Source organism: Haliotis rufescens, unplaced genomic scaffold, assembly GCF_023055435.1.
Source record: "Haliotis rufescens isolate VD_foot unplaced genomic scaffold, xgHalRufe1.0.p SCAF_15, whole genome shotgun sequence".
Lineage (NCBI taxonomy): Eukaryota > Metazoa > Mollusca > Gastropoda > Lepetellida > Haliotidae > Haliotis > Haliotis rufescens.
Window position 1 is genome coordinate 28,658,264 of NW_025963835.1, and position 27,748 is coordinate 28,686,011.

A 27,748-nucleotide genomic window follows, 5' to 3' on the forward strand; every position below is an offset into this window, starting at 1 on the left:
CTATCACTAAAAATCGGCATTAGTTTGGATTTGTATAAGCAGCCACACACACAGGCAAGCACGCACGCACGCACGTACACACACACACACACACACACACGTTAAACCCCATTTCACCAAACCTTGCATGCAGAAAGGTCACTAGGGTCGCAGTATTTATAACTAAGCCACGAATATCTGTCAATGGTCTTCATGCATGTCACGTGTCAAAGCTGTTTTCATTTTCAGTTGGAACTGCAGTAATCCTAGTAAGTTTCTATGCCTGTCGCCGGACACTTCGTACAACCACGGTGTCACGGCCATTTAGTAGCTGTATAAAACAAAATATGTAAGACGGACAACTCTGTAATACTATTCAGATAATCACTGAATTAAAATTCACATAGTTATTGATATCAGTCTATTATTTTCAGACAACGCAACTCTACCTCAAGCCAGATGAAATAGGCAAAGCAGTTTTGTCCAAATTTCCATGTGGATCAGGAAAACAAGAATCTGCACACGTGCTTGACCGTCACTGGTTCATCGCTCCTCGGGTTTTATGCCTGCATATACTTTACCCAACATTTTGCCGTTAACGCTGCATACCAAGGATGGAAACGGACAATTTTACCCCGAGTCAGCCAAACAATGGTGAGATTTCCTTTCACATTTCATAGGTTAGTGTTGTGTTATCGCATTTCCCCAGCTCTCACCTGATGAACGAGCAAGAAGTAACTCTAAACCGTCGTCACAAAGAATAAGTTCCTAGCCGTAGTGAGTAAGTATGGTTTTACGCCGCTTTTAGCAATATTCCAGCAATATCACGGCGGGGGACACCAGAAATGGGCTTCACACATTGTACCCATGTCGGGAATCGAACCCGGGTCTTTGGCGTGACGAGCGAACGCTTTAACCACTAGGCTACCCGACCGCCCCTCCTAGCCGTAAAAAAGTGTCATGTATTCATGTTCTTCTAATTTCTAAATTCCTTTCAAAGACTTCAATTGCTACATGTGCAACACATCAGGAAATTAGATACTACTTTGTCAATGTTAATGTATGGTTGGAATGATTATGAGATAAATGAATGGGTCATGGTAAAATTGTGATAACCCACACATGAGTATGTTTCTAGATATGTTTCACTTTGGTTGCGCATGACAAGACGATGGGGATGCATAATCATGACAAACTGGCAGCCAATACAACAAGCAATAGACAATTGGATGATGTGCTATCCCACCTTAAGAAGATTGATAAAAACTTTAGATCTGTAGGGGACAGGGTTAACACCCTGGAATATAAATCTCGTAGGCCCTCAAATACAGCCCAGAATCAAGCCAATAAGGCCAAAACTCAAGCACTGACTCTACCCACTAAGTCTACCACTACAAATGCACTTACCCAAGGTAGCACCACAATTACACCATCTACTTCTCAATCGCAGTTAGCCTTGAAAACTGAGGTACACTGTTATGATTGCGGGAAGATAGGGGTCAGGTGGCGTCACCCACAGTGCCCTGCTTTAAACAACAAGGAGTCAAGGTTATGGGGCGAACATTTGACTCCGACATTAGCTTCAATTCAGGGATGCCATCAAATTTGATATGTCACACTTGTGCCACATCTGTTAGGGTAGAAGGTCACTTATGTAATGTTCTTGTAGTCACAGGTTCACAGGTTACCACTATGTCCGAGACCTTTAAAACAAATAACCTCCCTCAAAATATGCTCCATAGCGTAGGTTCACTCTTGAAGTTAAAAGGAGCAGGGGAAGCTAAGCTACCCGACTTGGGGTATTTTGAAGCTGTAATCCTTATCCATAGTGACTTCTGAGGTCAGGAAGTTGAGGTTACTATACTGATACCTATAGTGCCCAAGACTGACTACCACTTCAAGATGCCTTTACTATTAGGGACAAATGTCATGACTGTGGTTGAAAGCCTGCATGGTGCACCGATAACTGCCACCGCATCTCCTTGGAGTCAGACTCGGCAATGGCTCATTAGGCTTTGGGAAGACCTTGACCGGACTAAGTGTGTGCAGACAACCAAGCCAATTATTATCCCTGCTTCATGTAATCAGATTATTGCAGCTATAAGCAGGGGTAAACCACCTCGGATTGGCATGCAGTTTTGTGCACCTCGGATTGGCATGCAGTTTTGTGCTACAGCTGCCCCCACACTACCTGGTTCACTTAACCTTGTTAATGGGGTTGTGAATTTTATACCAGGACAGTCTACAAATAGGATTAAGGTTGAGGTTGCCAATCCATCTACCAGGGCTGTTACTATTCCAGCCAAGACAGTGCTTTGTTGTTTAGAGCTAGTCAATGTTTGAGATGGTCTCTCATCTACGGATGAGCCAGCTTTAACATCCGACCCCGAGCCTAAAGACATTATCAATTTAGAAACCCTTGGTAAGGAAATAGCCAAGCTTCGCACTCTTCTTAGTGAGTTTCATGACATCTTCAGCAAGTCTGATATGGATAAGGGCCACACAGACTTAGTCACTCACAGGATTGAGGTAACCGATGAACATCCTTTTAGGGAAAGGCATAGACACTTTCCACCTTCATTGTACTCCATCTTAAGAACATGTTAGATGCTAAGGTTATTCACCATTCTTCTAGTCCTTACGTCCCTCCTTTGGTTCTTGTTCGGAAAAGGGACTTGTCCTTACATTTCTGTATGGACAATCGCCAGCTTAATAGTCGTACAGTTCGAGACTCTTATTCTTTACCACGGATTGAGAAGAATTTTAATGCACTTTATAGCGCCAAATACTTGTCTTGACCTAAAGTGCGGTTATTGGCTGGTCGAAATCGCTGAGGAACATAAAGCCTGTACTGCCTTGTATGGTAGGTCCATTACAAATGCTCCCACAACTTTTCAGCGTCTTTTGGAGAGATGCATGGGCGACATCCATCTCTGACAGTGTCTTATTTACCTTGATGACATCATTGTGTTTTCAAAGACCTTTGATGAGCATCTAGAGAGATTATGTGTAATCCTTCTACAATTGCACAAGAATGGCCTTAAACTTAAGCCCTCAAAGTGCCAGTTCTTGCAGGCCTCAGTGAAATATCAGGGTCACATCATGTCTGAGGACGGTATCACGACAGACCCTGAGAAGACTGAGACACTGGAGACCTAGCCAGTTCCACAGAAGATAAATATATCACTGCTCCCATGTTTCTCTTTCGCAGACTTCACTCAACCATTTGAATTGCACATTGATGCGCGGTACTTTACCAAACCCAAAATAGCCAGAAACGAGTGATAGCATATGCGAGACAAGGGCTTTCCTAATCAGAACACAACTACACAGCTCACAAATTAAAGTTTCTAGCTCTAAAAATTGGCTGTCACCAGGAAGTTTCATGACTACCATATGGCAACCCCATCAACGTTAACACTGACAACAACCCCCTCACTTATGTTTTAACATCAGCGAAGATGGATGCAACTGGACTTCATTGGCTCGCTGACCTTGCTGCTTACTACTTTTCTATAGAGTATGTACCAGGGGCTAGGAAGAGGAATGTTGTCCAGGTTACCATGTGACATCATGGATATCCAATCTGTGTCTGCGGTTTGCAACAGTCAGCAGTCATCTAGTGTTGTAGAGATGCTCTCACTTTGTCATGAAGTATTGAACTGTGTTTTAGAGGTTGGTGATTTCGAGTCTACCAAAGTTGGGACTGATCAGCAGATGCTTTCTTGTCTGCACAATCTGCACAATTGTGGACCTTCTTCCCAAAGATCAGTGCCCTTCAAATGAGTCTCTTAGGTCATTTGATAGTGACACAGCTTCGATCCTCAGGCAGTGGGATGCTCTCTCTATCACTAACAATCTCCTTTACAAGAAACAGACTAAAGAAGGTGATGATCCCTACTTTCAGCTGATTGTTCCACAGCAGCAATGAGAATCCGTCATTACTCATCTTCATTATGGGTGTGGGCATCTGGGTAGGGACAGTACTGTGGCTCTTCTTCCGACAAGGTTTTATTAGCCAGAAATGATGGGAGATGTCGAGAACTACATTCAGATCAGGGACGGAATTTCGAAAGTGAGTGATCAAACAACTGTGCAGCATACTTGTGATACAGAAAATATAGACAAGTCTCTATCACTCCATGGGGAATGGGTTATGTGAACGGTTTAACCGGACACTTCTTGGGATGCTCGGGCCGCGGGTCCATGCCTATAACTGTACCTTGCCCGAGTTTTCTGTTTCACGCCCTATTAACTTATGATCAGCAGACATCCTAGGCTGCCTGTTGATGTTGCCTTTGGCACGTCTCTCGCCAACACTTTATCGCAAGCTTATATGCAGTTTTCTGCTGATTTGAAGCGCAAGTTGACAACTGCATATGAGCTGGCTTCTCAAAATAAAGACAGGGCCCATGGCAAACAGAGGAAGAATTATAATCTGAACGCCCGTGGTGCTACTGCTTTCGAGGTGATGTCGCGATAGTTCACAAGGTCATCATTCCTGGGAAACCGAAGCTTGCCAACCGATGGGAGGAAGATTTCCATGTGGTGGAGACACAGCCATATTCCAATGTTCTGTTGTTTCAGGTCCAGAAGGAAGGCACCAGGGAGGACTGTGTACTTCACCGCAATTTACTTCTTCCCATTGGTTCAGATGTCCATCCCATTCCTTAACCTCGAAGCCCTCGGCCTTCTCTAGGAGCTTCTGCAGTACCTGGTTTACCTCTAACACCACTTTGAAAATTTCTTCAACTGACCTGGATGTGGAAATTCCTTTATCTCCAGTGCCTGGGGGTTCTCCATTGTGTCAGCTGGTTGAAACTCCTTCGTTTCCAAGGTCACCGCCAGCTCAATTATCTGGTGTTCCATCTTCGACGATGCCATCATCTTCGACGTCGACTTTGCTTGAGTCGCCTGGAGGAATCGAGCCCTTCCACTCCTGCACCTATTGGTCAAGATTAATTTTCGGTTACCCCACCAGTGGTTACAAGACCTGGCAGGTCAATAGTAGATGATTGATGGTCAATGGGTGGTCAAACAGAATGTGGTTTGGGTCTAACTCTCTATTTCTAGAGCAACAAGAGACTTCCTCCAGCAGAAGGGCATCAGAACCATGCAGTGGCCTGCCCTCAGTCCCGATTTAAATCCTATTGAGCACCTGTGGGACGAGATTCAAAGACGGCTGAATGACGTCCTACCAAGGCCGACAACTGCAGCTGAACTGCGTCAGGCATTCCTCAGCGTGTGGGCTCAAGTGCCTATGACCTTCATCAGCCGCCTCATCCATTCTATGTATCGACATTGCAGGGCAGTCATCAACGCACATGGCGGACACACAAGAGACTGACTGGTGATGCCATTTTTTCAGACACTAGTGTTGGGTTTCATTTGACACTTTAATTTCAAAGTTATATCTCAAAGCATGTTTATAGTGTTTGAAAAAAATCAGGTTTCTCATATGTCTATCCATAGTGACGTTTCTTTTGCGGTTTGGTATATATTACAATGCTGAATTAAATTGAACTAATTTGTAAAATAATTTGGCCCATGTGCTTTTTCAAGTATTATATAACTTCAAATTTTAAATTACGACTAGTTTTTATTATGATTATTAAATGGCTTTGTACTACTATTATAATCCATATAATAAATCACAATCCTGAGCTGGACTGAATACACCACCCTGGCTACATATGGATTATCTGAATATCCTCAGGAAAATACGGAGTACGTTCTCAGGAATTTTTTCATCGACAGCCTCAAGTTTGGACAGTGTGAGGGTAGACAGTGCTCCCAATCTCTCAATATCAGAGAGAAAAACGTACAAACCCCATTCGCTACCACAATTGCCACTTTCTATTTGCCCGATCGAGAAGCGGTATATAAGGTATATAAGGCAAGAACATTTCTCGGAGTTACGGGGGTAAGTATCAAGACATACCTGCCCCCCATGCTCAAAAAGAGGCGAGCCATCCTGAGCCGAAAAGCAGCTGAGGTCCAGGCTCGAGAAAAGATCTGGATGCGGGTACGGATGCGCGGTCACACCATCCCGAAACTCCCTAAAACCAGAGCTGAAGTCGACATTGTAGCACCCTGGAGAGAGACCCATGATGGTGAGCGGTTTCTGCCTTTTGCCGATGGTGAAGAAGACAAGATGGTGGTATTTGCAAGTAATGATCAGCTTAGAGTCCTCCAGTCAGCTTCCATTGTCTACATGGATGGTACTTTCTCCGCCTGCCCAGATCTTTGGAATCAGCTTTACATACTGCATGCACGGAAAGGAAGCATTACCTATCCCCTAGTCTACGCATTGATGCCTGATCGTCGGACTACAACTTGCCAACACCTCTTTGCTCAGTTGAAGGTCCACATCCAACAACTACTGAACCAACCATTCAACCCAGAGACATTCCAGGTGGACTTTGAAGTTGCTGCCATTAGAGCCCTCCGGACAGAGTTTCAAGGTTCAGACATCAAGGGGTGTTTCTTCCACTTTACCCAGGCGATTTGGCGGAAAACACAGGAGCTTGGTCTTGCTGTTGGATACAGAGATAACCCCCTTGTGGAACAGTGGATCCGACGAGCTGCTGCCTTGACTCTGCTGACTCTTCAACAGGTTCAGGATGCATGGATTGACTCCATGAACAAAAATGTACAAATCAGTAGAATAGGTCTTCAGCAACCCATGCTGGCCATACAAGGCGACTATGCTTGTCGTAGGAGGTGACTAACAGGATCGGGGGGTCAGGCTCTCTGAATAGGTTGATGCATGTCATCGTATTCCAATTGCGTAGATCGATGCTCATGATGTCAATCACTGGATTGTGTGGTCCAGAGTCGATTATTTACAGACCGCCGTCATATAGCTGTAATATTGCTGAGTTCGGCATTACACAACAAACACACCAAACAAACCATACGGATCTAAATGCCACAGCTGTAGTTACCTGTTTTCAAATAAAAGGAACTATGTACCTGTAAGACCAGTTGTAGAAATGCCCGAATGCTAAGTGATCTAAAACAATGAAAATATTTGGTTCTGTTTGTTTGTTTTCTGTACAGCCCAGGTGAGACCATGCAAATGCACAAACGTGTTTGTCACTGGATAAGAAAAACTTGTTTTCATCAATTGTTTGTTTGCTTTAAGATTTGGTCAAATTGGAGGAAGCGGTGTGCAGCGAACACAGTGGCAATTGTTACGACGTGAGGAAAAGGTTGAACGACATTGCTTTCTGGGGCTTGGGAAGGACGGACTCAAAGGACGTGAGGGTGTTGTCTGATAACAATGCGGCATTCCGAACCCAGCCTGCCGGACACGAGGACTTCTTGCACGACATCTTCAAGGTCGTCATGGAAGACATTGTCCAGAAGGCCGGAGATCGCGAGAGCAAGGTCGATGAATGGATGGCTCCTGAAGAGTTGTCTGCCAAGATGGATCTGGAGCCTCAGCCAACGAGCGAGAGCAATGACCAGCTGTTGGACAGGGTCAAGGAAGTCATCAAATACAGCGTCCGAACCGGCCATCCTCACTTCATCAACCAACTGTTCTCCAGCCTTGACCCCTACGGTCTTGCAGGTCAGCTCGTGACTGACGCTCTCAACTGCAGTCTCTACACCTACGAAGTCGCTCCCGTCTTTACCGTCATGGAACTGGCAGTGATGGCGAAGATGCGACAACTGATTGGCTACGAGGGCGGAGACGGCATCTTCGCTCCTGGCGGATCCATTGCCAACATTATGGCCGTGAGCTGCGCCCGACATATGGCGTTCCCGGAGACAAAGAAGCGGGGTCTTTTCGGGTTGCCGCAGTTGGTGTTGTACACGTCGGAGCTCGCCCATTTCTCAATCACGAAAGCAGGATTTCTTCTCGGCCTTGGGGAGGATAACATCAGACTGGTCAAGACTGACTCTCAAGGCCGGATGATTCCCGATGACCTCAAGGCCCAGATTGAGGACACGAAACAACAGGTATGGCTTGGTGCTGCTTGATCTTATCCATGCGGATATATTTTGTTCATGTTTTATGTCAATGAGGTTTTACATCATTAGCGACATCAATATAAACAACTCGAGGGCCAATACATCTATGACCATTACCGCTTCAAAGCCTCAGGCCCGTGAAGATCAGGGGTAGGTCTTCAGCCACCCATGCTTGCCGTACAAGGCGACTATCATAGGAAGCGACTAACGGGATCGGGTGGTCAGGCTCGCTGACTTGGTTGATGCATGTCATCGATCCCAATTGCGTAGATCGATGATCATGTTGTGAATCACTGGATTGTCTGGTCCAGACTCGACTACATACAGACCGCCGTCATAGAGCTGGAATATTGCAGAGAGCGGCGTTAAATAACAAACAAACAAACTCAAAGCTTCATGGGCAAGCGAGAATGTGTAACATCACCAGTAAGGGTTGATTATTTAAGATCTGGTTCGATTCTCCCCACACGGGTGAGAACTCATTTCTGGGTATATACTGTCCAAAAGACAGGGGCTATTCGAAAATAACATATGCTTGCAGAAATACAAAGCGGTATCGAGTGATAGTAGGGAGTGGATAATAAACGGGAAAGACTAGGTGTAACTGGGCAATCTACAGGATATGTTGGAGGTGCGTTGTTAGTGTGCAGACAATCAGGAACGACGACGGGTGTGTTGTCACAAAAGGAACGTTTGAGATGGCTTGATCAATAAGGTGTCTTGCCGTCACGATCGGTCAAACATTCGTTTAAATTCGTGGCATGGTTCGACACAATCACCAAATGACAATTTGAGGGAGTCTTGCCCACTCAGATTGCAGCCCCTGTCCCAGTCGGGCTACTGCTGCTATTGACGTCAGCCCACTCAGATTGCAGCGCCTGTCTCAGTCCGGCTACTGCTGCTATTGACGTCAGCCCACTAAGATTGCAGCACCTGTCCAAGTCCGGCTACTGCTGCTATTGACGTCATCCCACTCAGATTGCAGCGCCTGTCCCAGTCCGGCTACTGCTGCTATTGACGTCAGCCCACTAAGATTGCAGCGCCTGTCCAAGTCCGGCTACTGCTGCTATTGACGTCATCCCACTCAGATTGCAGCGCCTGTCCAAGTCCGGCTACTGCTGCTATTGACGTCATCCCACTCAGATTGCAGCGCCTGTCCAAGTCCGGCTACTGCTGCTATTGATGTCAGCCTACTCAGATTGCAGCGCCTGTCCCAGTCCGGCTACTGCTGCTATTGATGTCAGCCCACTCAGATTGCAGCGCCTGTCCAAGTCCGGCTACTGCTGCTATTGACGTCAGCCTACTCAGATTGCAGCGCCTGTCCCAGTCCGGCTACTGCTGCTATTGACGTCATCCCACTCAGATTGCAGCGCCTGTCCAAGTCCGGCTACTGCTGCTATTGACGTCATCCCACTCAGATTGCAGCGCCTGTCCAAGTCCGGCTACTGCTGCTATTGACGTCAGCCTACTCAGATTGCAGCGCCTGTCCCAGTCCGGCTACTGCTGCTATTGATGTCAGCCCACTCAGATTGCAGCGCCTGTCTCAGTCCGGCTACTGCTGCTATTGATGCCATCCCACTCAGATTGCAGCGCCTGTCTCAGTCCGACTACTGCTGCTATTGACGTCAGCCCACTCAGATTGCAGCGCCTGTCCCAGTCCGTCTGATGCAGCAGATGGTCAGCGTTCACGTTTCCCGATTATGTCCCAAACGTGCTCAGTAGGGGAAATGTGAGGACTCATGGCTGGGCATTGCATTCTGGGTGATATTTTGCTGATGAAAGTAGTCAGTTACTTTACGTGCACGGTGGGCACGAGCGTTATCATCTTGAAAGACAAAACGTTAACCAGCATCACTCGGAAACACGTTTTTTTATGATTTTATTTCTTTTTTGGAGTACACAAACAATAAGTTTACAGAAATACAGTTCACATGCAAACTTACATACATACAAGTTTCAAAGTATATCTATGGATAATAACAAACAAAAACTATTCTAGTGTCAGGCTGACATCTTTGTTGGAATGTTGGAAGTTCGGGGGTTTACACGATAGGTGGTGACAGAGTGCCGAATGTTTCATGAACTGTGTGTCTTTACATTGTGAATATGATATATTTCTGTCGACGTAATATGAATCGGTTATTTCTTGTTTGATATGTTGGAAATTTGGTATGGAGTCGGAAATGTTTGATTTGAATATACTTTGCTTTGTTACAGTTACAATATGATTTAAAACATCATTTTGTTTTTGTTGATATCTCAATAAAATGGTCAATCTTAGGTTGTTCCAGACATGTTTAAAAATTTCACACTCAAAGAACATGCGCACGAGAGTTTGTTTTTCTCGTTTACAAAAATTGCAAAGAAATGATTCTTTATATCCCATTTTGTACAGTAACTCGTTTGTTGGTATAAGTCCATGAATACTACTGTATTGGAACCATTTTTGTTTTGAGGACACATTATATCTGTAGAGGCTACGATTAATCTGTTTAGGCCAAGATCTAGTCCCGATCTTTGAATGTATTTTAGGCATATCATATTGTTGGATACCTTATTTGATATATCATAAAATATTCTACACCCCCAAAAAGTGGTGAGTTTAGAGTGTGGATATGAATGGAACTAACGTTTAATCCAAGATATCTTCGGAGTATTGATTGTATTTTTAATATCAGGGACTCTTATGCCACCCTCTTCATAAAAATTTATTATAATATTTTAACTGATTTTGTCTGCTTTATTTTTCCATATAAAACGAAAAAACAGTGTTTCGAGTTCTTTTATAAACCTTTCACTTGGATTAGATGGGGTTGAAAAAAGGGGTTAATTTTGGCAAGGTAGTACAGTTATTCTACCTAATGGGTCAGGTCACGTGCTAACCAAGAGTTCATGATGATTTTTATAGTTTTAAGTTTGTCTTTGCAATTTCTTCCTAGCATTTCTGCCAAATTGTGAGTAAAAATAACACCGAGAAGAGTAAAACCTATTCTTGACCAATCTAAATTCCAACTTTTGCACATAGTTTTATCAGGTAAGCGTTGTGAGCCAATCCACAACACATTTGATTTTTGCTTGTGTTAATTTTTAGGCCTGAAAAATACGCATATGTCTGAAGAGTTGTCATTGTGTTTTGGAGACATTTTCCAGTTCCATCTAATATGAGAGATGTATTGTCTGCGAATTGGGAAATTAGATATTCTATCTCAACGATCCTAGTTTCGTTTAGAGCATTATTGCCAAAATTTCAGCGCATAACAAGAATATATAAGGAGATAGCGGGTCACCTTGATTTTATATCGTGATAGAAGGTTGTTATCCAGTACTTAACTGAAGGTCCAAAGTTTTAAAAAAGTTCAAGTTTCTTGGGTGAAATCCCAATCTACTGAATCGAACGCCTTTTCAAAGTCTACAAGTAATAACAATCCTGGGATTTGCATGCATTTAGTAAAGTCCATAATATCATAAATTAATCTAGTGGATTCTCCTTATGTATCGTTTTAACATTAAACCTCTTTGATCCTCGTTAATTAGTGTTGGCTTTTTTATATTCTATTTGCTATTGTTGCTGATGCTATCTTATAGGAGACATTTAAAAGTGAAATTAGTCTCCAGTGCTGCTTTGGTTTGTCTTTTTTTGGAATGCGTGTTATTAGTCCCTGCTTTTGACTAACTGATAATTCTCCTCTTTTGAAACCTAGAGTCAATGATCGTATCAGATATTTATACAGATCCAGCCAGAATAATTTGTAGAATTCTACAGTAAATCCATCAGGACCTGGACTATTTTCATTTTTCATATTTTTCAAAGATGTTGAAACTTCCTCATATTGTAACTCACCTTCAAGGCCTAATTGTTATGGTGTACTTAGTTTTGGAATATTAAGATCTTTAAATATCATCTGGTCTGCGTTTCTACATGTCTGTTTAGTGTACAACTGTTGGTAATATCTCTGCGTTTCGTTGTTAATATCTTTTGTTTCAGTTATGGTATGCCCAGTCTTTGTTTCTAGCTAAGCTAAAGCCTTATTCAGATATTTTTTATTATGTTTGCTAAGAATTCGAAGTATTTTGTTGGGTTTTCGCCCATTTCTCTCCATTCTGCCCGAGATGGCATGATTATTCCTTATGTTTTTATGTTATTTATTTTCTCCAGTTCAGTGTTTAAGTTTCTTTAGCATATCATTTTTAATTTCTATATCCTTAGAGGACTCTAGATTGATTAGCAATTCTTCCATATGTTTTGGTAAGTCGTTTTCCTTCTGTTCTCGCTTACCTTTCCTTCCCGAGGTGTATTTTACAGTTTGACCTCTTATCATCAACATTACTGTTTCGAACAAAAGTTGGTCGTCTATATCAAATCTGTCATTGCCTTGTTTGGTTTGTCTCCACGTATATCGTCTCTCGTCTGGGTTCATATTTCTCCAAGGGTCAAAAAATGAATTCTAGTATTTTTTCTCTGGCGTTGGGGTTGCTTACATTCTTGTAGTTATTCAGATCAATGTCTGGGTTTTGGATAAAATTCCAATCTCCACAGATGGAGTGTTGTCCAGTGGCCCCTCCATGGACAATATGCAGTGGCGTTCTGGCATTCATAGTGATCCTGTCCCAAATCATTACATAGCCATCCCCAAATCTGTCATGTTGCCTTACGTTGACGTTCACAAGACGTTCGTCAGGACGCCCTTTGACACATCCGCGCCTATCCTGAAAGTAGTAAGTGGATCTGGACTGACCTAAAAACATATTACACGAGAATATCGGCGATTACCCAAGTTTCTATGTTCTAATCACAATTGGCGCCTGGCAAGAATGTGTGGCCCTGTTGACGGTGGAACAATACGTGGTCGCCGAGCAAGCATAGTAGCTGCATGCAGACAGTCTCTGGTCGTCTTGTCAGTAGCTTAAACTTCGGTGGCCCGAGGCAAGTGAACATCGATTTGATTGGCTGTTTGGCCTCGATTTCTTAAAGCCTGGTTTCTGATTAAACAATCCAGGACTTGTTTTGTTAGCCTAGGGCGCCCTGTGTCTGCAGAAACCTGTTCCAAGGTTTGCAAATGACTGAGACACAAGGAACTTATTGGCTACCTCTCGCTATCCTAAGGCATTCTTCAGTTGTAGGAGACGCATTCCTCATCTGATCACAAATACTGCATGAAAGCAAAACGTTGACGGATGTTAGCGGATGAAAAAGTAGACACGATTTATGGATAAGAACTACTTTATTTACTGTAAAGGCGACGTTTCGGTATAAATCCTTGTGCCGTTGTCAAGACAAGGATCTATTCCGAAACGTCGCCTTTACAGTAAATAAAGAAGTTGTTATCCATAACTTGTGACTACTTTATGAGGTGAGGTGAGGTGAAATGGGGTTTAACGTCGCGTCTAAGATTATTGCACTTATATAGCGACGTGAATGCACGTGTATGTGTGTGTGTGGCTGCTTGTACTAGTCCGGACTGATGCCGATTTATAGTGCTAGCTCACTGAGATACTATGCCGCAGTTTAACATGAATACCCCACTCAGACACAGTATACTGACTCCGAGCCGACCCGTCCTTGTTTTAGCCCCTTTATGCCGAGCGCCAGACAGGGTAAAAACAAGTACAATCTTTTAACGTCTTTTGGTATGACGCGACTGGGGATCGAACCCCGGACCTTCCGCTCTCCGGGCGGACGCTCTACCACTAGACCACGGAGGCGGTCTGACTACTTTATGAAAGCAAGAGTAGAGAGTTACTGTGGTTAATGAAAATCAGCGAAACTGAGAGTCAAGAACGACTCCCTACCCACATGGACGAAGGAATTGCGTGGTCCACATCCAATGTTTCTGGTATTGCTAAAAGAATCGTAAAACATCCCGTGTTTCCTGCTAATCAGTAAACTTCGTCGTGAATACAAGTGTCTTTATTTATCCAGGGTGCACGTCCCTTCCTGGTTGTGGCCACAGCGGGAACAACAGTGTTTGGCGCCTTCGACCCCATCAACGACATCGCGGACGTGTGCGTTGCTAATGGTTTATGGCTTCACGTTGACGGTGCGTGGGGAGGCGGCGTCCTCATGTCCCGACGTCACCGTGGGCTGATGGAAGGAGTGGATCGGGCGGACTCGGTCACGTGGAACCCCCATAAACTTCTAGGCGCACCACAACAGTGTGCAACACTCCTCACGAAACACGAAGGAGTGCTGCTGGCGGCTCACAGCGCCAAGGCGTCCTACCTCTTCCAACCAGACAAGTTCTACGACGTCAGTTACGACACCGGCGACAAGACTTTACAGTGTGGTCGCAAGGTGGACGTCTTCAAGTTCTGGCTCATGTGGAAAGCCAAGGTAAGCAGTCACATCTGCCATGGTTAAGAAGTGACAGTTTTGTGTATGGTTATTTAGGAAGGACGGATTTATGTGTGATGAGGAAGGGATATTTTTGTGTATTTTTAGGAAGGGACAGGTTTGTGTATGATGAGGAAGAGGCAGGTTTGTAAATGATGAGGAAGGGACAAATAACACCCTCGCTACATAAGTGCCATTATCTTCAACGCGAAGACAAACGCTATTTCAACACACTCCAAACATTGCGAGTTAGTGGACCCATGTTTGCGTCACTACATTCAGACCCGTGAAGATCCAGGGTAGAATAGGTCTTCAGCAACCCATGCTTGCTGTAAAAGGCGACTATGCTTGTCGTAAGAGGCGACTAACGGGATCAGGTGGTCAGGCTCGCTAACTTGGTTGATGCATGTCATCGATCCCAATTGCGTGGAAAGATGCTCATGGTGTCAATCACTGGATTTATTTACAGACTGCCGTCATATAGCTGGAATGTTGTTGAGTGCGATGTTAAACAACAAACATCGCATCCTTAGTGATGGCAGTTGAAGGTCCTGGTATTGGGTCAACTCCAAGGCTATCTCTTCCACCCTTGAACTCTACTGCCAACCTCTTAACAGTGGCAAAGGAAATATCATCATACCATAAATCATCCCGCATGGATGACTGTTGGAGTTCTCCCTTTCAGTTGGAGAAACTTAATGACATGTAATTTTCATGGACAGAAAAAACCGAGTCTCTTTGATGCCTGCAGAAATATGCTGCCTGGGTGTGTATTTTTGATTCATGGAAGTATTGAATAGCACGGAAAATATTGTACTTAATACATGCAAACAGCTAAGAGTTTATATCCTTCGCTTTTCAGCCTCCCTTCATACTTCACAGCAAGGAGTTATGTTTATGATAACATTTATCTGTCATAGGATTAATAACGTCTTTGTGCACTCTCCTACCCAGAGTTCCATGCGGCCGGCAGCCAGCCAGCATAGTACCTCTGCCACAGGCCAGCGCCATGTGACGATTCGTCACATCTTTCACAGTCCATTCAAGATATTGAATATGCTTTTCATCCGTTTCATGTATGACAAGTCAACACATTTTCATAAACAAACGTCAAAGAATGGTTACGGTTCATTAAGAAAGTATCCTAATACGTGAAAATCTATTTGTTTTTGCGTAGTTATTCTTTGTTTACATTGGTTGTAAGGCTCCACGTGCTGTCATCGAAGCCTAACGGAGAGCTGGCGATACTGTCTTTTTGATGCATAAATGTATATTGTCATGCAACTCACTGTCGCAGTTGTAGTAGCATATCTATATAATTATGCAAAACAATATGTTAAGCGACCCCAAATACTTGCATTAGTCCGTTCTACATTGATTTCTGAAAAAGCGCGTTTGTTTACAAACAAGAGAAAAGTCCGGTCACGTGATATGCAAATTAGCCTGTGGCAGTGGTGTTATGCTGAGTCACCACTGCGCCGGAGTTCGGTCTTTGTGCAATGGCACATTGAGCTGGAAACTCCATTCACAACCTGCGATTTTCAACGCAGATAACAATAGACAAGTGCGGTGGTACGGGTTCTGTCAAAAAAGCTCCTTTAAAACATCGGTGTTATGAATATGTGATACCTAATTAATTTATGATTGTATCAATTCTTTCGCGTTTATTGCCAGGGTACACAGGGTTTGGAACAACACGTCAACACACTGTTCGACAACACCAAGTATTTCGTAAAAAGACTGAAAGTGCGTGAAGGCTTCCAGTTGGTTGTCTCAGAACCACAACTGACCAATGTCTGCTTCTGGTACATCCCACCATCACTGAGGAAAGTCCCCGATGGCCCAGAATTCCGTGCTCGACTCCACAAGGTGGCGCCACTTGTCAAGGAGCGCATGCTCCGTGCAGGGTCCATGATGATCACTTACCAACCACAGAAGGACCATGTCAACTTCTTCCGGTTGGTGCTGCAGAGTTCGGGGACAACGTTTGAAGACATGGACTACTTTCTTGGCCAGATTGAGAAACTTGGTCATGATATCATTGTGTGAGCTGTGAAACAAGGGATATAACTTTTGAAGACATGGACTACTTTTTGGTCCATATTAAGGAATCTGGTCATGATATCATTGTGTGAGCTTTGAAACAAGTGATATAACGTTTGAAGACATGGACTACCTTTTGGACTATATTTAGACATTTGTCATGATATTTGTGTGTGAGCTGGAACCGTTTTCCTACCTAGAGTTCCTTGCGGCCAGCCAAGTGCCTTTGACATAGGCCAGCGATAGTTGACGAATCGCCACGTCTTATAGTCCATTCAACAAATTAAAGTATGCTTTTCATGTGTTTTATTATTGAAAAGTCACATTTAGATAAAAATTGGTCATGAAACGGTTAACAAATATCCCAAAAGGTGTAAAACAACCTCCATTTGCGTATTTGTCCTGTGTTTACAATGGTTGTAAAGTTCCACGTGCTGACATCGAAACCCGACGAATAACCACGAGACGATCGTATTGATCATATCTTCCCGAGGCAAAAGAGTTAACTGACTGCAAGGGAGTTAACTGACAGTAAAAGTCCTGTTTCCAACCTTTCAGAACTAGGCTGGAATTTCTGGGCTCGATCGTAGCGCCATCAGTGGCTACTACTAGTTATGTCCCTTCTATGTCCCTCCTATTGACCAATCAGATTTCACTACTCATATCACTTGCATTTACTTTAAACAAAATGGCAGCCCACAGTCAGGACGATCTGATCGATAATCAAAATCTATATTGTAATTGGACGGGTCTTACTTCGCGAAGTGCATCAAATCCGGTGAGCATCTTCATTAGAAATATGAAAAGATTTGGAAAATATATGTTGACGCCGATTTGGCGGTACACAAGCTCTGCAAATCCTGCAACCGACCGAAAGCTGCACGGGCTTTTACGAACCGAGTGTCGATTTCGTTACGCGATTTTGATTGGACTATGCATAGACTCGTTAATCCAGCCAAAATATAACTTCATAATCACAGCCAAGTTCGGCAAGGGTGGAAACTGAACTATTATAGTCAGTGAACTCTCTTGCCTCGGGAAGAAGCTTAGATCTGTTCAGGTGTATTGTCACATTCCTCACTATGGCTGTTGTAGTAGCGATATCTATGCAAGACATTCTGTCAATCGCACTGAAGGTCGTCCACTATGATTTCGAGACAAATCAGGACATTTGCAAACAAGAGAAAAGTCCGATCACGTGATATGCAATTAAGCTAGTGACAGTGAAATATCTCAGTGAGTGAGTGAGTGAGTATGGTTTTACGCCGCTTTTAGCAATATTCCAGCAATATCACGGCGGGGGACACCAGAAATGGGCTTCACACATTGTACCCATGTCGGGAATCGAACCCGGGTCTTCGGCGTGACGAGCGAACGCTTTAACCACTAGGCTACCCGACCGCCCCGAAATATCTCAGGGAGATCACTGCGCCGGGGTGAGAGCTGAAACAAGGCTTGTATCACATTTTTCTAGCTGTAGATATCTATGGGGAATAGGGAGTCTGAATTGTCAATCTTTGAATATTCGTAATTTGCAACAATTTGGACTTGAGGTGAAATGGGGTTTAAAACGTCTCGTCCAAGCATATTACACTTATTTAGCGACGTACATGCACGTGTATGTGTGTGTTTCTGCTTGTACTAGTCCGGACTGATGCCGATTTATAGTGCTCGCCCACTGAGATATCATGCCGCAGTTTAACATGAATACCCCACTCAGACATAGTAGACTGACTCAGTCGACCAGTCCTTGTTTTAGCCCCTTAATGTCGAGCGCCAGACAGGGTAACAACAAGTACCATCTTATAACGTCTTTTAGTATGACGCGACCGGGGATCGAACCCCGGACCTTCCGCTCTCCAGGAAGACGCTCTACCACTAGACCAAGGAGGCGGTCCAACAATATGGATTATATCCTGGTTTTCAATATTGGTATCTGTTAATATGCAATGGTTGTTAGTTTTCTTTGTTTTGTATTCGGTTACAACCTTGAACAACATTAATGAACTTTCCGAGATGTAATAAAATTAGTTCTTATCTGAATTCCAAACAAATATTGTTATTTTTTCCGACCTGGAAAGATAATGCACTAAAGGCCCAACCATTTAATGTAATTTTGGGTGGGTTTGGTGAGTAAGGGTGGGGGTTATGGGAACGATAAATGTTTTTGTAAAAGCTGAGCACAAATTATTTCCCCAGCTTTTCGGGGACAGGTTATGATCTGACGGTCGCTTCAATACTTGCTAATATCTGCATCAGCTATCACTATCGCTCATCTGTTTCATGTTTGAGTTGAGTGAGTGAGTGAGTTGGGTATAACGCCGCTTTGACACCGTACTATACGGAATCTTCGTCAGTGAATTGTGCACAAATGTGGAACATTCCCCTCATTGTAACTGAAACATTAAGTATTTTAGTTTACACGGCGTGTCAGTTTAATGTGGGAGTATTTCAGTCATATCATGGTGTGTCAGTTTAATGTGGGAGTATTTCAGTTATATCACGGCGTGTCAGTTTCAGATGGGAGTATTTCAGTTATATTAGAGCGTGTCAGTTTAATGTGGGAGTATTTCAGTCATAGAGCGTGTCAGTTTAATGTGGGAGTATTTCAGTCATATCACGGCGTGTCGGTTTAATGTGGGAGTATTTCAGCCATATCACGGCGTGTCAGTTTAATGTGGGATTTATTTCAGTTATATCACGGAGTGTCAATTTGATGTGGGAGTATTTCAGTTATATCACGGCGTGTCAGTTTCAGATGGGAGTATTTCAGTTAAATCACAGCATGTCAGTTTAATGTGGGAGTATTTCAGTCATATCACGGCGTGTCAATTTGATGTGGGAGTATTTCAGTTAAATCACAGCATGTCTGTTTAATGTGGAAGTATTTCAGTTATATCACGGCGTGTCAATTTGATGTGGGAGTATTTCAGTTATATCACGGCGTGTCAGTTTCAGATGGGAGTATTTCAGTTATATCACGGCGTGTCAGTTTAATGTGGGAATATTTCAGTTATACCACGGCGTGTCAGTTTAATGTGGGACTATTTCACTTATATCACGGCGTGTCAGTTTAATGTGGGAGTATTTCAGTCATATCACGCGTGTCAGTTTAATGTGGGAGTATTTCAGTCATATCACGGCGTGTCAGTTTAATGTGGGAGTATATCAGTCATATCACGGCGTGTCAGTTTAATGTGGGAGTATTTCAGTCATATCACGGCGTGTCAGTTTAATGTGGAACTATTTCAGCCATATCATGGCGTGTCAGTTTCAGATGGGAGTATTTCAGTTATATCACGGTGTGTCAGTTTCAGACGGGAGTATTTCAGTTATATCACGGCGTGTCAGTTTAATGTGGGAGTATTTCAGTCATATCACGGCGTGTCAGTTTAATGTGGGAGTATATCAGTCATATCACGGCGTGTCAGTTTGATGTGGGAGTATTTCAGTCATATAACGGCGTGTCAGTTTAATGTGGGAGTATTTCAGTCATATCACGGCATGTCAGTTTGATGTAGGAGTATTTCAGTCATATCACGGCGTGTCAGTTTAATGTGGGAGTATTTCAGTCATATCACGGCGTGTCAGTTTGATGTAGGAGTATTTCAGTCATATCACGGCGTGTCAGTTTGATGTGGGAGTATTTCAGTCATATCACGGCGTGACAGTTTAATGTGGGAGTATTTCAGTCATATCACGGCGTGTCAGTTTAATGTGGGAGTATATCAGTCATATCACGGCGTGTCAGTTTAATGTGGGAGTATATCAGTCATATCACGGCGTGTCAGTTTAATGTGGGAGTATATCAGTCATATCACGGCGTGTCAGTTTAATGTGGGAGTATTTCAGTCATATCACGGCGTGTCAGTTTAATGTGGGAGTATTTCAGTCATATCACGGCGTGTCAGTTTAATGTGGGAGTATTTCAGTCATATCACGGCGTGTCAGTTTAATGTGGGAGTATTTCAGTCATATCACGGCGTGTCAGTTTAATGTGGGAGTATTTCAGTCATATCACGGCGTGTCAGTTTAATGTGGGAGTATTTCAGTCATATCACGGCGTGTCAGTTTAATGTGGGAGTATTTCAGTCATATCACGGCGTGTCAGTTTGATGGGGGAGTATTTCAGTCATATCACGGCGTGTCAGTTTGATGTGGGAGTATTTCAGTCATATCACGGCGTGTCAGTTTAATGTGGGAGTATATCAGTCATATCACGGCGTGTCAGTTTGATGTGGGAGTATATCAGTCATATCACGGCGCGTCAGTTTAATGTGGGAGTATTTCAGTCATATCACGGCGTGTCAGTTTAATGTGGAACTATTTCAGTTATATCACGGCGTGTCAGTTTCAGATGGGAGTATTTCAGTTATATCACGGTGTGTCAGTTTCAGACGGGAGTATTTCAGTTATATCACGGCGTGTCAGTTTAATGTGGGAGTATTTCAGTCATATCACGGCGTGTCAGTTTAATGTGGGAGTATTTCAGTCATATCACGGCGTGTCAGTTTGATGTGGGAGTATTTCAGTCATATAACGGCGTGTCAGTTTGATGTTGGAGTATTTCAGTCATATCACGGCGTGTCAGTTTGATGTAGGAGTATTTCAGTCATATCACGGCGTGTCAGTTTAATGTTGGAGTATTTCAGTCATATCACGGCGTGTCAGTTTGATGTGGGAGTATTTCAGTCATATCACGGCGTGTCAGTTTGATGTGGGAGTATTTCAGTCATATCACGGCGTGTCAGTTTAATGTGGGAGTATTTCAGTCATATCACGGCGTGTCAGTTTAATGTGGGAGTATATCAGTCATATCACGGCGTGTCAGTTTAATGTGGGAGTATATCAGTCATATCACGGCGTGTCAGTTTAATGTGGGAGTATATCAGTCATATCACGGCGTGTCAGTTTAATGTTGGAGTATTTCAGTCATATCACGGCGTGTCAGTTTAATGTGGGAGTATATCAGTCATATCACGGCGTGTCAGTTTAATGTGGGAGTATTTCAGTCATATCACGGCGTGTCAGTTTAATGTGGGAGTATTTCAGTCATATCACGGCGTGTCAGTTTAATGTGGGAGTATTTCAGTCATATCACGGCGTGTCAGTTTAATGTGGGAGTATTTCAGTCATATCACGGCGTGTCAGTTTAATGTGGGAGTATTTCAGCCATATCACGGCGCGTCAGTTTGATGTGGGAGTATTTCAGTCATATCACGGCGTGTCAGTTTAATGTGGGAGTATATCAGTCATATCACGGCATGTCAGTTTGATATGGGAGTATATCAGTCATATCACGGCGTGTCAGTTTAATGTGGGAGTATTTCAGTCATATCACGGCGTGTCAGTTTAATGTGGAACTATTTCAGTTATATCACGGCGTGTCAGTTTCAGATGGGAGTATTTCAGTTATATCACGGTGTGTCAGTTTCAGACGGGAGTATTTCAGTTATATCACGGCGTGTCAGTTTAATGTGAGAGTATTTCAGTCATATCACGGCGTGTCAGTTTAATGTGGGAGTATTTCAGTCATATCACGGCGTGTCAGTTTGATGTGGGAGTATTTCAGTCATATCACGGCGTGTCAGTTTAACGTGGGAGTATTTCAGTCATATCACGGCGTGTCAGTTTGATGTGGGAGTATTTCAGTCATATCACGGCGTGTCAGTTTGATGTAGGAGTATTTCAGTCATATCACGGCGTGTCAGTTTAATGTGGGAGTATATCAGTCATATCACGGCGTGTCAGTTTAATGTGGGAGTATATCAGTCATATCACGGCGTGTCAGTTTAATGTGGGAGTATTTCAGTCATATCACGGCGTGTCAGTTTGATGTGGGAGTATTTCAGTCATATCACGGCGTGTCAGTTTAATGTGGGAGTATTTCAGTCATATCACGGCGTGTCAGTTTGATGTGGGAGTATTTCAGTCATATCACGGCGTGTCAGTTTGATGTGGGAGTATTTCAGTCATATCACGGCGTGTCAGTTTAATGCGTGAGTATTTCAGTCATATCACGGCGTGTCAGTTTAATGTGGGAGTATTTCAGTCATATCACGGCGTGTCAGTTTAATGTGGGAGTATTTCAGTCATATCACGGCGTGTCAGTTTAATGTGGGAGTATATCAGTCATATCACGGCGTGTCAGTTTAATGTGGGAGTATTTCAGTCATATCACGGCGTGTCAGTTTAATGCGTGAGTATTTCAGTCATATCACGGCGTGTCAGTTTAATGTGGGAGTATTTCAGTCATATCACGGCGTGTCAGTTTAATGTGGGAGTATTTCAGTCATATCACGGCGTGTCAGTTTGATGTAGGAGTATTTCAGTCATATCACGGCGTGTCAGTTTGATGTGGGAGTATATCAGTCATATCACGGCGTGTCAGTTTAATGTGGGAGTATTTCAGTCATATCACGGCGTGTCAGTTTGATGTGGGAGTATTTCAGTCATATCACGGCGTGTCAGTTTAATGTTGGAGTATTTCAGTCATATCACGGCGTGTCAGTTTGATGTGGGAGTATTTCAGTCATATCACGGCGTGTCAGTTTAATGTGGGAGTATTTCAGTCATATCACGGCGTGTCAGTTTGATGTAGGAGTATTTCAGTCATATCACGGCGTGTCAGTTTGATGTGGGAGTATTTCAGTCATATCACGGCGTGTCAGTTTAATGTGGGAGTATTTCAGTCATATCACGGCGTGTCAGTTTAATGTGGGAGTATATCAGTCATATCACGGCGTGTCAGTTTAATGTGGGAGTATATCAGTCATATCACGGCGTGTCAGTTTAATGTGGGAGTATATCAGTCATATCACGGCGTGTCAGTTTAATGTGGGAGTATTTCAGTCATATCACGGCGTGTCAGTTTAATGTGGGAGTATATCAGTCATATCACGGCGTGTCAGTTTAATGTGGGAGTATTTCAGTCATATCACGGCGTGTCAGTTTAATGTGGGAGTATTTCAGTCATATCACGGCGTGTCAGTTTAATGTGGGAGTATTTCAGTCATATCACGGCGTGTCAGTTTAATGTGGGAGTATTTCAGTCATATCACGGCGTGTCAGTTTAATGTGGGAGTATTTCAGTCATATCACGGCGTGTCAGTTTAATGTGGGAGTATTTCAGTCATATCACGGCGTGTCAGTTTAATGTGGGAGTATTTCAGTCATATCACGGCGTGTCAGTTTAATGCGGGAGTATTTCAGTCATATCACGGCGTGTCAGTTTGATGGGGGAGTATTTCAGTCATATCACGGCGTGTCAGTTTGATGTGGGAGTATTTCAGTCATATCACGGCGTGTCAGTTTAATGTGGGAGTATATCAGTCATATCACGGCGTGTCAGTTTGATGTGGGAGTATATCAGTCATATCACGGCGTGTCAGTTTAATGTGGGAGTATTTCAGTTATATCACGGCGTGTCAGTTTAATGTGGAACTATTTCAGTTATATCACGGCGTGTCAGTTTCAGATGGGAGTATTTCAGTTATATCACGGTGTGTCAGTTTCAGACGGGAGTATTTCAGTTATATCACGGCGTGTCAGTTTAATGTGGGAGTATTTCAGTCATATCACGGCGTGTCAGTTTAATGTGGGAGTATTTCAGTCATATCACGGCGTGTCAGTTTGATGTGGGAGTATTTCAGTCATATAACGGCGTGTCAGTTTAATGTTGGAGTATTTCAGTCATATCACGGCGTGTCAGTTTGATGTAGGAGTATTTCAGTCATATCACGGCGTGTCAGTTTAATGTTGGAGTATTTCAGTTATATCACGGCGTGTCAGTTTGATGTAGGAGTATTTCAGTCATATCACGGCGTGTCAGTTTGATGTGGGAGTATTTCAGTCATATCACGGCGTGTCAGTTTAATGTGGGAGTATTTCAGTCATGTCACGGCGTGTCAGTTTAATGTGGGAGTATATCAGTCATATCACGGTGTGTCAGTTTAATGTGGGAGTATATCAGTCATATCACGGCGTGTCAGTTTAATGTGGGAGTAAATCAGTCATATCACGGCGTGTCAGTTTAATGTGGGAGTATTTCAGTCATATCACGGCGTGTCAGTTTAATGTGGGAGTATATCAGTCATATCACGGCGTGTCAGTTTAATGTGGGAGTATTTCAGTCATATCACGGCGTGTCAGTTTGATGTGGGAGTATTTCAGTCATATCACGGCGTGTCAGTTTAATGTGGGAGTATTTCAGTCATATCACGGCGTGTCAGTTTAATGTGGGAGTATTTCAGTCATATCACGGCGTGTCAGTTTAATGTGGGAGTATTTCAGTCATATAACGGCGTGTCAGTTTAATGTGGGAGTATTTCAGTCATATCACGGCGTGTCAGTTTAATGTGGGAGTATTTCAGTCATATCACGGCGTGTCAGTTTGATGTGGGAGTATTTCAGTCATATCACGGCGTGTCAGTTTAATGTGGGAGTATTTCAGTCATATCACGGCGTGTCAGTTTAATGTGGGAGTATTTCAGTCATATCACGGTGTGTCAGTTTGATGTGGGAGTATTTCAGTCATATCACGGCGTGTCAGTTTAATGTGGGAGTATATCAGTCATATCACGGCGTGTCAGTTTGATGTGGGAGTATTTCAGTCATATCACGGCGTGTCAGTTTAATGTGGGAGTATATCAGTCATATCACGGTGTGTCAGTTTGATATGGGAGTATTTCAGTCATATCACGGTGTGTCAGTTTAATGTGGGAGTATATCAGTCATATCACGGCGTGTCAGTTTGATGTGGGAGTATATCAGTCATATCACGGTGTGTCAGTTTAATGTGGGAGTATTTCAGTCATATCACGGTGTGTCAGTTTAATGTGGGAGTATTTCAGTCATATCACGCGTGTCAGTTTAATGTGGGAGTATTTCAGTCATATCACGCGTGTCAGTTTAATGTGGGAGTATATCAGTCATATCACGGTGTGTCAGTTTAACGTTGGAGTATATCAGTCATATCACGGCGTGTCAGTTTAATGTGGGAGTATATCAGTCATATCACGGCGTGTCAGTTTGATGTAGGAGTATTTCAGTCATATCACGGCGTGTCAGTTTCATGTGGGAGTATATCAGTCATATCACGGCGTGTCAGTTTAGTGTGGGAGTATATCAGTCATATCACGGCGTGTCAGTTTAATGTGGGAGTATATCAGTCATATCACGGCGTGTCAGTTTAATGTGGGAGTATTTCAGTCATATCACGGCGTGTCAGTTTAATGTGGGAGTATATCAGTCATATCACGGCGTGTCAGTTTAATGTGGGAGTATTTCAGTCATATCACGGCACACACACACACACACACACACACACACACACACACACACACACACACACACACGTACGTGCATGCACGTCGCTATATAAGTGCAATAATCTTGGACGCGACGTTAAACCCAATTTCACCTCACCTGGTTTGGTTGCTTTGTTGTTTTACGCCGCACTCAGCAATATTCCAGCTATATGACGGCTGTGTGTAAATAATCGGGTCTGGGCGAGACAATACAGTGATTAATATCATGAGCATCGATCCACGCAATTTGGATACGATGACATGCATCAAACAAGTCAGTCAGCCTGACCACCCGATCCCGTTAGTCGCCTCTCAAAAGCTGTCGCGACGCCTTTTACAGCAAGCATGGGTTGCTGAAGACTGAAGACCCCGGACGCATCTTCACGGGGGGTCGATTAATTTGAAGGGGGGGGGGGGGGGGGGGGGCTAAAACAAGTTAAGGGTCTATCGTAGTCATCAAATATACTTTCATTGTCAGCTGCCAGTATGAGTGAATGACTACTTGTCACACAGCATCAACACATTTATACACACGGCACTTTTTAAACCTCGGCGGGATACGAACCGGCAACCTCTTGGTATGTAGTCCTTCACGCTACCACATTTTTTACAGTGTACAGCCTGACACTTACCATGAACTTCGTGAATCGCAAATACAGTTCCCCTGACATGTCTCCTTTCGAACGCCTACGGAACCCACAGGCCCCTGAAGCAGGATAGTGATGTTACTGAAGCACCGGCCGGACCCATATAAGTAAATAGGCAAAGTACGTCACACGCCACCGTGTGCGAATACGCATTATGTCGGAAAGCGTACGTAAAATCTCCAATAATCTCTCTCTCTCTCTCTATATATATATATATGATGTCCAATACAAGCATTCGTTAAATATTTAAATATGCTCGTCACCGTGTACATACTTTGCAGGCTCTATGGTTCATATGTCGGAAAATATATAATGATAATTATATATTCTGGTACATGTGACCCTCCCTCCCCTCTCTCTCTCTCTCTCTCTCTCTCTCTCTCTCTCTCTCTCTCTCTCTCTCTCTCTCCCTCTCTCTCTCTCTCTCTCTCTTGTTGTGTTGTGAACATGACATGCGTACATTCCCATTTAACTTAAACGATACAGCCGATTTCAACTTCGGTCAAGATGGCGAGTGATGTACCTTGTCTATTTGTATATATGGGTCCGGTATTTCAGTGTTCCTATTACTATATTACTATCCTGCTTCAAGGGCCTGTGATTGGAAAACTTTGGCTGACGATTGAGACACCGACCACAACAGCCACAACTTCAACAGGCTCTGCATGAAGCGAGGGATGGGGGGGGTAGATCCATGATGACGTCATACGCCGGCTTACGTTGTCCATGAGATAACGGGCACCTGCTTGCATAACTGCAAATGGCGGCCATACAAGATATTTAGTATGTTACCAACTTTTCCAGCGACTAATTCAATATCATTCGGATTGATACACTCCGTGTCCCTGTGTAAAAACGAATTCCTACCCGTGAAGATCCGGGGTAGAATAGGTTTTCAGCAACCCATGCTTTCTGTAAGAGGCGACTTAATTATAGGCAATTAAATTCTGAAAAAATATATCTGTCGTATATAAACAGTTCAGACCTTCAGCATAAACCACGAAATTTATCTTTTCAACTGTTTTTCCCCACCAAAATAATATTCTAATAAGAGCCCCCTATTTTGAGAGCGCCCTGGGCGCTTATTACGTCGAATACGGTAGGTTTGTTTATCTTTTTCACTTTTAAAAGAAATTGTGGGTGTCAAGTTTCTTTTGTACTTCAGTTTAGTTTAATATATTCCCTCTTGGCTTCAGAACAGAGCTACACCACGCGTGTTTTCAATTTAAGCTTTAGATTTAAGACCTTAACCGAAAGATCATTACGGACCAGCAGGTATAACGTTTGTCTCGGGCAATGAACCTAACATAAGAGGTAAAGTAAATTATACATCCGATTTACTAGTATTTATTAGGCTTTTGACTGGGATATCCAATACTCCACTGTCTCTCAGGGCCCACCTTAACAACAGTCCCACACCTGGTCGCCTTCTCAGGGACGGTTACTGTTGTCAAACAATG

The 27,748-nt window shown here is 43.4% G+C and overlaps 1 protein-coding gene across 1 annotated transcript; it reads left to right on the top strand.

The window, feature by feature from the left end:
* Window positions 1-413: 413 nt before the first annotated feature.
* On the top strand, window positions 414-16,874 carry LOC124140236 (cysteine sulfinic acid decarboxylase-like). Its single transcript, XM_046507688.2, has 4 exons — window positions 414-633; window positions 7,127-7,947; window positions 13,880-14,290; window positions 15,965-16,874. Exons 1-4 carry the CDS (start codon window positions 594-596, stop codon window positions 16,337-16,339), a joined length of 1,647 nt encoding a protein of 548 aa, XP_046363644.2. The 5' UTR covers window positions 414-593; the 3' UTR covers window positions 16,340-16,874.
* The last annotated feature ends 10,874 nt before the right edge of the window (window positions 16,875-27,748 follow it).